At 38.5% G+C, this 13618-nt stretch overlaps 1 protein-coding gene across 1 annotated transcript in view; it reads left to right on the plus strand.

The window, feature by feature from the left end:
* The first annotated feature begins 426 nt into the window (after nt 1-426).
* Nucleotides 427-13618, plus strand: part of LOC139739831 (uncharacterized) — a 29526-nt gene continuing 16334 nt past the window's right edge. Inside the window, exons 1-3 of the mRNA XM_071650429.1 lie at nt 427-538; nt 2112-2360; nt 6463-6757. Of these exons, the coding sequence (XP_071506530.1) occupies nt 2156-2360; nt 6463-6757 (500 nt within the window). The 5' untranslated portion in view covers nt 427-538; nt 2112-2155. The remainder of the gene's footprint in view (nt 539-2111; nt 2361-6462; nt 6758-13618) is intronic.

Raw genomic sequence — 13618 nt, forward strand, 5'->3', positions numbered from 1 at the left:
TAATTTTATCATGCATATTTTTCCTCAGTTGCCTTTGTCAAGATCGCAAGTCACATACACCGTTTAACAGATTAGATAGGAACTAACATTTCCACTCTCTTCACAGCATAATTTCCGTATACTAGTAATGGCTTTCTATCAGCATTCCTTAGAATTACTAACAGGTTTTATCTGTGTATAGCACCGGCTATTCCAAGAAGTCCTGGCGCCACCCACGCGCTACTACTGGGTAGTGATTTTACAAACTTGCCATGCAAGAGGAGTGGCGCGTGTGTGGGGTCGGGTAATAACAATAACATAACCATGCTCAGTGGATGTATACTTGTACACACAGTAGAGTACCAGTGTGAATGCATCAGATACCGGTGTAGTACGTTCCCCAGTGCTGACGTGTGTTGGGAGTACGGCGTTCGATCGCGCTCTCTCGAGTCTCGTAAGCGAAGTCTTGGATGTTGCACTAGTGTTGGTCGTTGTGAGGACGTGCGTCCGACCAACTTCCAATCCATCCCGTCCGACAAGATAATTTTCACTGAAAAAGGTATGTATTTTGCGCCAAATTTGTTGATTACGTTTCTTGGTAGTCTGCGTAGTCATTGTGTATTGTGTATAGCAATGCATTGACATGTGTGTTGCGTCAAGAAGGTTAAAAGTCTATGCAAAATCACCGAGGCATGAGATGGTTTGGAAACTGTGTAGTTGCTATACACTGACCGATCGGTTCGGCGCGAAGCCCAAGAGAATACTAATAACCATGGAGCCTAGTAAACGCACAAAAAGTGATGGCATGTGTTTTCATCTTACACTTGCAGGACGTATGGTGTGTGGCTGTGGGTGTGTACAGTTAGCATAACATAGCGAGGTGAAAAGTCTGCCAGCGAAATTTGACTTGGTTTATATATTGCTTTGATTGTAGAGTAAACTCGAAAAGGATTATAATGGCCAATTAAACATGGATGCATTTGGTGATTTGAAACAATTTTGTGCCTGCAATATTTTAGAATAAAATGTGCACCAAGCTTGATTTGTTTGCTTTAGTTGTAGAATCGAGTGAAACTTCTATTGACTGCAATTATGCAAAATGTTTATACTCATGATACATTTCAACTGATTTAATGAGATGCACACTATATTATTTAGGCTGCCTATTATTTCGCAGATTCCAAAATATATGAACACAGTGAAACTATTCATAAACTTGATTTGAATAGGGTATATTCAAGTCTTTTTGAAAGAGAAATGGCCAGTATGCAGTTTGCTTGAAACTACCAAGCCACGTATCCAACCACCTGCACTGATATCATTTATGCCCCACAATGTTTATCCAGCACAGAACCTTTAGACCAGCACAGCAATAAAAGTGTGCGCATTCCAATTTACATTTGTAAATACTGTGTCATAGTGAAAGACACAAGCTACATGGTGGGGTATTGGGCAGCTGTATGTATTATACCATTAAATAAATACAGTATGTGAGATATGAGGAAAGAGAAAATGATGCGTGGCTTTGCAATGATTCTGATCACAAACTTAGTGATAAGCAATTTTATTTCTGAAATGTAGTCATTATTGTTCAATATTCTCACCCCTGAATTGTGAGAACTATAAGACCTTGTACAGCTGTTAGGATATGATACATGTTTTCTTACTCTCATTCTTCATTTTTAAATTTAAGAGGAGATGTACCAAAGGAAGTCTTTCCATCACACCATGACACTTTGGTTGCATAAGCCTTCCAAAGCATCCTAAATTGCATAAATTTAAATCCAATCAGGGTTGCACTCAGTCACCTACACCAAAATGGTCAAATATTTTTTCTTCATTCCTCCGATTCATTATGTCCAGTTGTAGATGTCGGACTTCAAACATATGAAATTTTCATATGTATGCTTGTATATCAATATGTGTGTTTGTGTGTATGTGTGTGTGTGTGTGTGTGTGTGTGTGTACATGTATATTGATGTTATTGCCTTACTATGACTTGAACATTCTTGAGTTCCAAGCATGCTGATTTTAGTTTAACACTTATAGTCAGTTTCGATGTACATGTAGACAGTATGTAAGTGCAGTTGATTAAGATGTTCAATTTCTGTTTCACTTAATCTTGATCACAGTGCTCCTGTTTTGTGTGTGGAATAAGTGAACGAGCAGTCTTACCATGTCAGGAAGCCTGGTGAAACCAGCAGAACTTCAAATTAAGCAAGTGCCGGATGAAAATCCGTACGAACTATCGCCCATTGCCCTGGACGAATTGGACATGAGGATTGAACCCAGGTTCACGCGGTTACCACAGGATCCGCCCCAAGCGCCAGCAAGAACGAGGCCGAGCTTGGCGGAGACAAACGTATCCACAGGCCAGCCGGGTAAGTCTTAGACTTAACCCAGTGAATACCATGAGTAAACTATTTGTGTATTTGTGTACGGCATATGGCATTTTGAAATGATAGCTGTGTGAGGTTAAAATGAACTTAAGTATTATTCTTTTTTTTTTGTCTGCTCCTTAGGACACATATTTTTATATTGGTTATCTTGCTTCATGTTAGTGACTTACATGTATGTGTGTGTGTGTTTGTGTTTGTGTCCAAATGATGCGAATATTTTTTTATATTGTACAGAGTGTGCCAGTAAAAAAACCAAAACAAAACCAAAACAAAAGAATATCTTCTGTCTCAGATACTGCTCAAGTAGTGACAAAAAGAGACTTTTTTATCATGAAGAATTTCACTGAGTGTAGATGTATTCAGCTCTGGTATATAACAGAATGTGATGCTGATACAGACCTGTGAATAATTGTAAACCCATTTAAAATGTGGAAAGGCCATTGGTGTCATCTTTGGCGCCGCCGATAGAGTGCTATTGTATCAACCGTGGTGCACTGTAGACAAAATACCAAACCTTCTTAAAGCACCCTGCCTACACAAAGACCTTTTCTGTGAGATAAAAGAAGTATCTAAAACCAGTTTATAGTCCGTGCAAAGGATGGCTGTATACCTGTACACTGGATTATCTGCTCATCACTGAGTGTGTACTGGCTTAACCACAGGTGTCTTGGTCAATAGTCTTTATCATTTAAAGTAAGCGTAACTGTTGGTATTCCTTGGAAAAGAGCAGTTTGCTTGATGTACAGGGAGCCCATTGTACAAACACTGTAAATGGTCAAGCTTACAATGTCAAGGACTATAGTATTTTGAAAACAAAGTACTGAAGATGTTGCCTTCTTTTTCATGTTGCACACATCAGATTCTTCAATCATGCTGTCTAATTTTTAAGTCACACAAACAGAGATCATCGGGAAAATTGCCATAGATCAAGATGGAAATTAGACTGAGTGCAAACAAAGCTTTAGCTACATGTTTTAATTTGTTTATCTTACTTTTGCGATACTACTGCAACTATCATTATTTAGCAAAGTCATACATTGTATAACAAGTTTCATTATCAATTTGATTACCTACTCTATGTTTCTATTTTGCATATGGAGTGCCGTAAACTGTAAAGTGTAGGTGACATCTTTCCATATTTCTAATGAATTTAAAGGAGGAGGTTGTAAATGCACCAAAATGTGTTGATGCTTCTTTCGAAATGTTTCGACAGATCATGTTACACGCACATTGTCTGTCTGTGGTGTAGGTCAGGTGTCGTAGGTCAAAATCCAGTCCCTGACTTTCAAATCCATGGAGTAAAAAATGTTGAATGCATGATATTTTCTGTTAAGATGTTGTGTGTATAGCACTGAGCAATTTTATTGAATAAAGTAGCATTATACATTGCAATTAAGCTGTTTGCTGACACTGCGGTAATGCAATAAACATGATGATACTTCAAATAAATACTAGTGGTGGTTTGTTCAACTTTGGTTTATGGGCTTTCATCTGGTGTATGCAAACACATTTAGATTAATATCTTTCCAGATTTATTTTTTTACAACAGCCAGAGGGAAGAAACAAACAATGAGGATACCCATTAGCAGTCAATGGGATGGAGAAGCTCTTGTCAAACAGGTTACATTCTTCTCTCCTTTTTTTCCCCTGAGAACCATCACTGTAAAGCAGGGAAATGGGATTAGAAAAGTTACTGTAAGAGTATACAGTATGGAGGGGATGTACTCTTATGAAAGAACATATTGGAAATTACATTACACATTTCTGAAATGCATTTGAGCTCAAGAATATTGGCATGTTCAGGCACTCTTAACCTGTTGAGGACGGTTTGATTTTGCTACAACACTTCACACATTTTCCATCTAGATGTTTTCCCGTGTATACTCACTATAGGATCATCCTCATTGGGTTCAGTGAGTTTATTCATGGACCAGTAATGGCAAACAATCAAACAACATGCCAAACAGCAGTGTAAGTGTAAAAAAAAACAACCTGTGTGGCTTTATTGAACACCTAACTCAGCCTAAAGTTGTATTGATGCACCATTATGGACATGAGTCCAAACTGAACCAGAGTTCCACCATATAAATTATGTAGATCTCAGTTATGTTGCAGAGGCCATATTGATCAGACCTGCAATAATGTGCACCCAGAATTTAGCAAAACTCGATCGAAAAATGACTTTGGAGCATGGTAGGCCAAGGAAACTTGATTTGAAAAATTATGTATTTTGGTTGAATTGTAATTCATGTCCATTCTTAGATGGAAAAACATACAAACAAACAAACAAATAAACAAACAAACACGACTTCCTCTTCATGAAATGTTTCCAAGAAAGATTTTCAAATAAATTCTTTGCTGATCTGGAGAAGCTATTAATACAAAGCAAAGTATGGTAGAAGAATATTGCACCTTCATGTGCTTTGTTTTGTTTTTGTTTTTTATGCCTCCGCCACGAAGTGGTGCCAGAGGCATTATTTATTTTTGTCTTGTGCATTGTTGTGGATAAATCTTGGGTTCCTCTTTTGTCCAGAAGTTTGTTGAACAAAGATTTCTGCAGTTTTGTAAAATGACAGAGCATGACATTTGTTCAGCAAATCCAAACAACCAAATGAAGTCAACAACACTCTGGCAGAATATCTTGTGATAACTTGAAACCAAATCTACAGTAAATGCTTTATAGTGAGTATGTATCCAAACTTCTGTTTCACAGGCAAGGCAATACCATATTGCCTTAGGGAAGTTGAAGGTGATTCAAATGCTAAGATACTATTAAGATGTTATTTGCAGTTTCATGAACAAGGGACTTGGTGGTGCGCCTCGTGGTTTGCCTGTATCAATTATGCAGACCTGTGACAATGTATACATTGTAAATGGTTCGGAAATGAATGTATGTTGTGCATGATTGATTTGTCAGGAACTAGGGGTGAGTCACACCATGGACTTAGTAGGTCCATGGTGACAGAAAAGCATGGTAGGAAAACTACTCTTTGTTAATGCACCTGTTCATTTTTTCTTGTGCCAGTTCAAGAATCAGTATGAAGAAGAAATATTGGTTGAGAAATGAAAATACTGACATCATGTTTAGGACATTGATCCTGGGAGAATTTTCCCTTTTATTTACCTAGTACGTATGTATGTGGTACTCTGAAGATATTGAATTCCTTTGATCCTTTTCTCCAGGAAGATGTGGTAAGAGCAATTCAAGTCAAGTGCCAGTTCTGAAGATTGTATTTTTTAGGTTGTTATTGTTGTTTTGTAGGAAGGGCTCTGTCTACATGCTTGTAGTTGTACAGTTGCCATGGCTTCCTGAAATATTTCCTGCAGTGAAATCAAAATTTGCCAAAATTCAGTAGTTAGCATTTATATTGACATGAAGTTTGTTCTTGTGTTATTATGAGACCTCTCAGATACACAAGGGGTAAAACTGTCCCCCCCCCCCATCATATCATGACAGCAGATATCATTAAGATGTCTACCCCCGCAGGGTTTATAAAACATGACACTTGTAGATCACGTTTTTGCAAACTATTGTGTTGTGTTTGTTTAGGTTGAATGTTCAATGGCATAAAATCCCATCAGCCCTGTCTCTACATGTTCAGCATATGTCCATGATAAACTGTTATCATTGTGCATGCATGATCTTTAATTTGTGTTGCATTTTGTTTTAGGTGTGGCGGAGGTCCAAGTGATGATGATTGAGTATGGTAGTACAAAAATGCACTTCACACATTAGGATGCAGCCTCTATACCAAATATGCACCTTTAATTGTGTGTTGTGATTTTAGGCTGTGAGATTACTACCTCCTAATGCAGCAACTTGAAACAAAAGTTATTTTGACTACCAGAAGGTTTGTCTGAAGCTGGCCCAACATAGCAATGAATGATGCGTGCAAACTGAATTCTAAGTAGGGCCTACTAAAGTGCATGTCATTAAACTAGGCTGATGAGACAGTTTCGTACGAGGTTCTCCAAGAAAAAACCCACGAAACTAGGTACACTGATGTATGGTAATGAAACTTTGTGGACCGTAGTAGAAAGGCAAGTCATTTTTTTTCTTTTCCTACCGCATTTCCTTTCACAGTCAGCCCAAATTATAAGAATCCACCACCCTATGGGACCAGACCAGCTCACGAGAATGGCCACGGGCACGGCCACGGACACGGCCACGGACACGGCCACGGACATGGTGGCCAACATTTCTACGAGGAAGTCAATCAGGCGGAGCTCTCCAAGAAGCTAAACAAGGAATTTGAGTATGGGTCCCCGTCCAGTCTTCCACAGTCCCACACGGAGGCTGACCAGGCCATCCTGTTCTCACAGTCCAGCACGACAAATTCACTGGCCCCACTGACCGACTCGGTGGAAAAGAAACCAAGGTGAGATCCATGAGTACTTCTAATTCCGGAGTTTCAAAACTTTGGTGTTGTCTGTGTTCTGATTGGTTACTTGTATCAATCATGTCTACAATTTTGCATTTGTATCTTGTCTTACTTTTGTGGTGATAAGGTGCATCCTAAGAAAGTTTTATATGATGCTTGATGCTTGTCAAAAAAACAAACAAACAAACGGGAAAGACAAATATTTTATGAATCAATGAGGTTCAAACCCCAGGAGAAAATATTTGTGAAAGTGGATTGCATGAACTCTGCCGCAAAGCTGCTGACATATCTGGGGGGTGTTTCATCAAGGTAGTCAGCGCTGACAAGTTGTCAGTCTCTGACAATAACCATAGTAACAGTCAGTGACCAGAGCATCTTGGCCAATCAAAACCAAGGATTTTGCTGAAATTGTCAGAGACTGACAACTTGACTAAATTGATTAAACACCCCCAGAGCTTGTACTTGAGGAAAAAAGATAGAGACATATTACACTTTGATTTCTGCATTGAACGAATCTACAGGTATAAATCTGACAGAAACCTATTTCTGTGCATATGAATGGTTTGTTGACATAGGGCATGATACTCATCACCTGATGGTACGATTCCATGTTTTCTCACCCATGGAAGAGTACCGGTACCGAGTACAGCTGCTGTCCACACGGAGTCCTTGAAATACACACTGAGGAATGTGTGTGTGTCTCTGGTGCAAAATGCCTTATATGGGTATACCGGTGGTGGGTTTGGCGGTATTCTCACTGCAAATACGGCAAGTGCATCACAATTTTCAATTGGTGATGTCCCTAACATAGTAGTGGTGGCCCAAGCATGGTCAAGTTTACTGATTTGTGGATAAAGCTATCCACTGTCCATCACCTACATGTATTTGTCATTTTACCTTCTATCAGTTAGTACCTGGTAGTGAATTGACGTATATCCAAGGAGAAATATGTAAATTTTGAGGGGTTAAGATTTGCTCTTGTGGTAAAATACACATACACACACACCCAAAACCAAACAAAAGGAGGGAGGGAAAAAAAATCCTAAACTCACAAACAAAACAAACACAGTCAAATCCACATTTAACAGGTAGGCCTAATAACTACTGTATCTAAGGAAACACAACTAATGGCCTTTAAATACCTAGCCGCTGTAGACAGATTAGTGATCAATATGATTTTATCATGCAATATTTGTGATATACACATCACACACACATCTCCTGTAGGACCTACTTTGTACAAACTTATAACATGGTCATTCTATGCATTGAATACCAGTGACAATTCACGAAAATTTCATGCTGTGAAAAAGACCGTCCATTACAATTCGCGAAAAATTTAATGCTATGAAAATAGTTAATAGTAGGCCTACATGGCTACACTGAAAAAAAAAGTGTAATTAAAAAAAAAATGAATACTGTACAACTGCCCAAGATATGAAGCCGAACCTGTCTAAACAACCTGCCAATAGTGGTCACCTGTTAATAGTGGTTACCTGTCATCTGTGGCCACTACAAACTAGTGGACTAGTGTACCGTATGTGCAAAGCTCACCTACAGGGGTCATCTTCCAGAAAGAGTTTGTCTCCTCCAGGCAATATATCACTGTGTGTAGAGGCTATTAGTTCTAGATAATGAGTTCTGCTGTCTATTATTATTATCACTTTAAATCATTACTTGTTTTTATTATTCTTTCTGCCTATATTTCATTTCATACAATAGCCCTTCTTCATAGAGCACAGCTAATTATAAAATGAGACAAAGTAGCATTTAAGTAAAAAGGATACATACATCACTTTTTTTTGCACTAATTTATTTCTGAAATACAAGCAGTGACAGGCCTGTATAGTGTAGGCAAGAACTTTTGCGTGCATTTTAATTTTACAAATCTTGGCTCTCACAAATTTGGGAAATTAAAATGCACATTAACATTTCTGGTTTTACAGTTTAGGCTTCTTTTTTTTTTCAGGGTACCTCTTCCGGGTATCATGTGAATATGGGATTCTGTTTCCTTTTACTGACTGACAACTACAATTGTATATCAACATTATTTGTCTGGGGAAGGAAATCATCTTGTGAATTGTCTTTTGTGCCAAACAGGCATGTGATGAAATTGTGTAGCCATGATATTTGTTGGTTTCCGGACAGACCATAAAACTTGGCACCAGTACCAGACAGGTTAAGTCTTTGTGATGGTGATAACAATGCAGGTATTTCATAGCATTTTGCTGTTGATGTATTCTGAGGAACCATCTGACCTGCTCATATCACCTACCAGTACCATCCAGGAGAGATATCATAACTGAAGTGCAGAGTACAGGTTGTATTTCAGCATCAGTCAGTTAGTCGTCCTGCAGTTCCAAAGTCTGTCTGGAAATTATTTTGTTCCCTTATATTACATAAAAGTGAGGATTAGCCCTAGTCTCTGAAGACTAGTAAATATTGAAACTGAGTGGATTAGTTGTCATTGTTTTCACTAGTATGGATAGACTTCATGTGAATCCAACCAGAAGTGCTAACATCAGATAATGATGATAATAATAATATTAATTTATGTTGTGCCAAATCCACTCTGTAAGAATGCTCAAGGTGCATATTGCTATTATTTTCCTGGTCTCTGGATAGGTGGCCAGTAACAATGATAGTGATCATCAAGACAATGATATCAGTGATAGGATACTGCTACTGTTACCGCTACCTACTTTTTTTTTACCACTACCACCAAGACAGCAACCATTACTACTACTTCTGTTGCATACTGTAATACCACTTCTATTCATGAGAATGGTAATGATTTAAGTGAAGTACACTTTGTACCTATAGGTAATGCAATGGTAGTGACAGAAGGATTCACCACTTCCAATGTTACATTTGCAAACATGAATGTATTATATGTTGCACATTTTTGTGAGAAACAAAGCTTATATTGTTGTCTGGTTTTAAACAAATGAGAAACTCCCACAGTAAGTTTGATCAGCTAAACGTCAAGCAGTCGGATGTCAAACCCAAGTGCAGACCTCAGGATGTTTCCTTCCCCTGTTAGCACATCGGTTTCCTCCTCTCTATAGGGCCCATGTGATTATGTGCCTCAAAATGGTGAAGGTTAGCACTGCCTCTGTAAAAGAAAATATATTAGCAGCACTAATTGTGAAACCAGAAATTTCTGCGTGCATGAAACTTTCGCAAATATAACGAGGACCAATGATTCCCAAAAGTAAATTGCACACAAAATGGTTCGTCTGCACAAGCCACTACATGTACATGTAGTATACTAACTTCTATTTTTTTTCTTGGTCAGCAATTCCTAAAAGTTTCTGTAAAAGGCTTTCGGCTCCACTTTGTGACAGTTTCAGGCCACAAATTTTTCTCATTGTACAGTGTTGGGAAATAGGTCTGCTTGGGAAAAAAGAGAAAAACCATGGTATAAATTGTTCTGCCTTTTTTTTCCTACCAGAGACAGGAAATTCTCTTTTTCTTGATGAACTCTGTATATAATAATGGATTTTGCTGTTATTTTATTTGTACAAATTTTCAGAGACAGCTTACAGGTGACATTAACAACTTGCCAAATTATAGCCTCTTGAAAATAAATGCAATGTACTATAAAACCAGGAAGATTTGCAGCATGAAACTTGCATTCAAAGTATTGTGTATAGATAAAAACTTTAGCGTACATATTACTTTTGTGAATCTTGGCTCTTCATGAAATTCTTGAAAGTTTCAAGAACTCAAAAATTTCTGGTTTTACTGTACAAGTATACAGTCTCAGGGGTGAGAAATTGATTGCCTCGCTTTGTGATAGGGCATGCTCTTCTTTCCTCATTCCACTTTTGTGGTTTTCTGATGTGAATTTAACCACTCATGAATCCTGAATTGGAAAAGATCAGTCATTTAGACCTGGAGAGCCATGTCCTCATGTGGACAAAACAGACATCATAACTAAATTTACGTGGTATTCTTTTTTCACTGAAAAAAAAAGAAGTGATAAAAATTCAAAAAGATATCTGTTGATTCTTGCACTTAATAGACACTAATTGCAGTCACACTGGTAAAAGATTGTGGAAGTCTTTGCAATCTTTTGACATCCGTTCACACTGGCAGCCAAATTTCCCGATCTTTGGATCAAGAAGTTTAAGTGACTAGTGCTTGTACACAAGGAAGAAGAAAAAGCGCCCCGAGTGACAACTGGTGATTGTGATGTCACAATGCACACCTGGACGTCACAATGACCATGCACTTCGAAGGCACCGCCCACAAACAGATGGTGGACTGGTCACAACACAAACCTCATGAAGTTTCAGTTGCTAGCATTCACACTGCCCAGAGATCGAGTTTTGGCAGGGGTTTGGGAAATGTCCCTAGTTTGAGTGGGAAGTTTCACAGAAGTTTTGCTGGAAATTTGCAGTCATGTTGGCAAAAGATCCAGGTATTAAAGATTGCAATCTTAAACTTTGCGATCTTTTGCCAGTGTGACCATGACTTGTGTCACACAATTTGCCATTTAAAAAAAAAAAATATCACAAAAATGCTTTACTCAGCAAAATTAAAGCGCTTTCAAGGTTATGCCACCAGGGTTTTTTTAGCACAAAGTTTAGACGTGTAGGAGGAACATGGACATTGTGTCCCATCGATTGAAATGCTACATCTGTTTACAGCAGATGCAGTGGATTAATTTGTTTGTTACTATGGAATAAAGTGGGAGAGATATTCAAGACTGTGCCATTATACTGTAACACCTCATTAAGTACGTCATTGACCACTGTATTTATTATTAGGGGAAATCGTAGCTAGGGGTTCTCCAGAATATATTATGAGCATACAGTTCATTGGTTGGAGAGGGATGGGTCTCTCAAGTAAGCTGATGCGATTATCAAGCTGAGCATGGGAATTGACAAAGATTGTTCTTCATTATTTTTAATCCAAGACAACAGAGTTTCTGGTTATGGTCATAGTCTGAAATGTATACATTTAGTTCATTCGTTTATATATTCATATCTATCAGTATACACTCTGAATATTGCATGTGTGTATTTACACGTATGTGTATACAGTGTTTGGTATATGTTTATATGATTCATCTAAAGAGCGTATAACTGCAAGTGTACTTTTGGTTGGCATCTCAACAACTAGCATCAAATAGATGCATCAGTAGACTACAGGATGCCTTTACTGTGTGAATGCTTACGTGTAGGGTGGGGAGGGGGTAAGAGACAGGAAAACTTAGCCCTATTTTGTCAGCAGCCATATGCAGAACAAATTTGCACCAAGAGCCGGGCTCTATAGGGCCACGGGAGTAGAAATCGAATTAGATATAAAGGCCACGAGTGCACTCTAATTGCTTTGAACTTGGCTTTGCTAAGATTGAGTGCCAGCTAGCGGGAAATTGAGGACCCATTCAAAAACTTTCAGAGCATGCAAAAAGTGGCGATCAGCTGCAGAAGCAATGGGAGCCAATGTGGCTGTTTATAGAAATAGGGAACAATTGTTTGTTAGGTGGGATGCCGGGCCGAACTTCAAACCTCAATGATAACGCTATCGCATCACCCATTGTAACAGGAATACAGTACAGATAGGATTTCCTGCCTCCCTGTGGTCAGTGCATGGACCAAAGGCACACATACACACTCACACAGAGTCTATTTTCATTGTTTATTTACTAGTATTTTGAGGCCAAACTTCTCTTATTTCCATACCTCGATGATCTTACACTCTGATGTAATTTATAGAACAAAGCTTGTGTCCTTGTGGTATTAATTTTCATTGATGAAGGATACTCAAATGCCAGTTGCATGACGTATCATGTGTAAGATGATAAGCTTCCTTTTTTTCTTCCTTTTCACTCCAAGTCGTGTAAAAAACATCCTGTTTCAATTGACAATATCCTACACATAATTCCTTTTGTTTTAAAGAGAGAAAAAATGCATTATCACCGTGAAAACAATTACTGTAAAAGTGGAAATTTTCGCGGTGTTCAAATTTTCGCGCATTTCGCGCAACCAGAAACTAGCGCGAAAATAAAAGCACGCGAATATATTTGCTTGCCATATGTGCCTGTGCGTGATGTCTTGATTCCGCGGAATTAAAAACACACGAAACTCTTCCGACCCGGCCAAGCGCGAAAAATTAGTCACGCGAAAATATCCACTTTTACAGTATGATCCATAAATAGTAAAGCATCAGTTCAAAGCACTGCATACTATAAAAGAGAATGTAACCTTTACATTATTGTGAGTTTTGCACATTATCATTCGAAGATGTATTTTTTATTTACTTTCTCTCTGGACTTTTTTCTTGCAAGTTTTTTATTATTTTGAACACACAACTTCCTGTTATTTTTATCATGAATATTGATTAATTTACTATCATGTATCAAGAAGTCGTACAATAAGAACCATGCAATTCATTTGTTAATGACTGCTGGTGATTTGATGTGTGTGACAGTTCACTGAGAACGACTGTGTGCTGAAAATCTCGGAACCTCTAGGTCCAGTTTTTCACTTTTCATGGGTTAAATGTAGCAGAGGACAGGTGCCAGAATTAGATACCATGTAGGACCCCAATCATTTCCTGATTGTCTTTACCTTATCTTGGTGCTGTACTGTTGAGGGTCATTCATGCACAATCTATACGCAAATATCCAGGGATGCACTACAGAATGGGATGATGATGAAGATAGGTATTTATGCATGCACAGCACGCTGAAGGTCACTCTTCACTTCATGCTGCCCACATACGGTCCACCGGCCGTACCCAGAGGGATTCCCATTCTCCTGATTGAGTGTGTGTCCCCAATGATCTCCTCATTGGGTGAATGCGATGCCAAGAGTCGTACGTGGCGGTGACGAACGCATGACGGCG

The sequence above is a fragment of the Diadema antillarum genome, unplaced genomic scaffold, assembly GCF_040938485.1.
Source record: "Diadema antillarum isolate AM-2024a unplaced genomic scaffold, OU_Dant_1.0 scf00000029, whole genome shotgun sequence".
NCBI classification, from domain to species: domain Eukaryota; kingdom Metazoa; phylum Echinodermata; class Echinoidea; order Diadematoida; family Diadematidae; genus Diadema; species Diadema antillarum.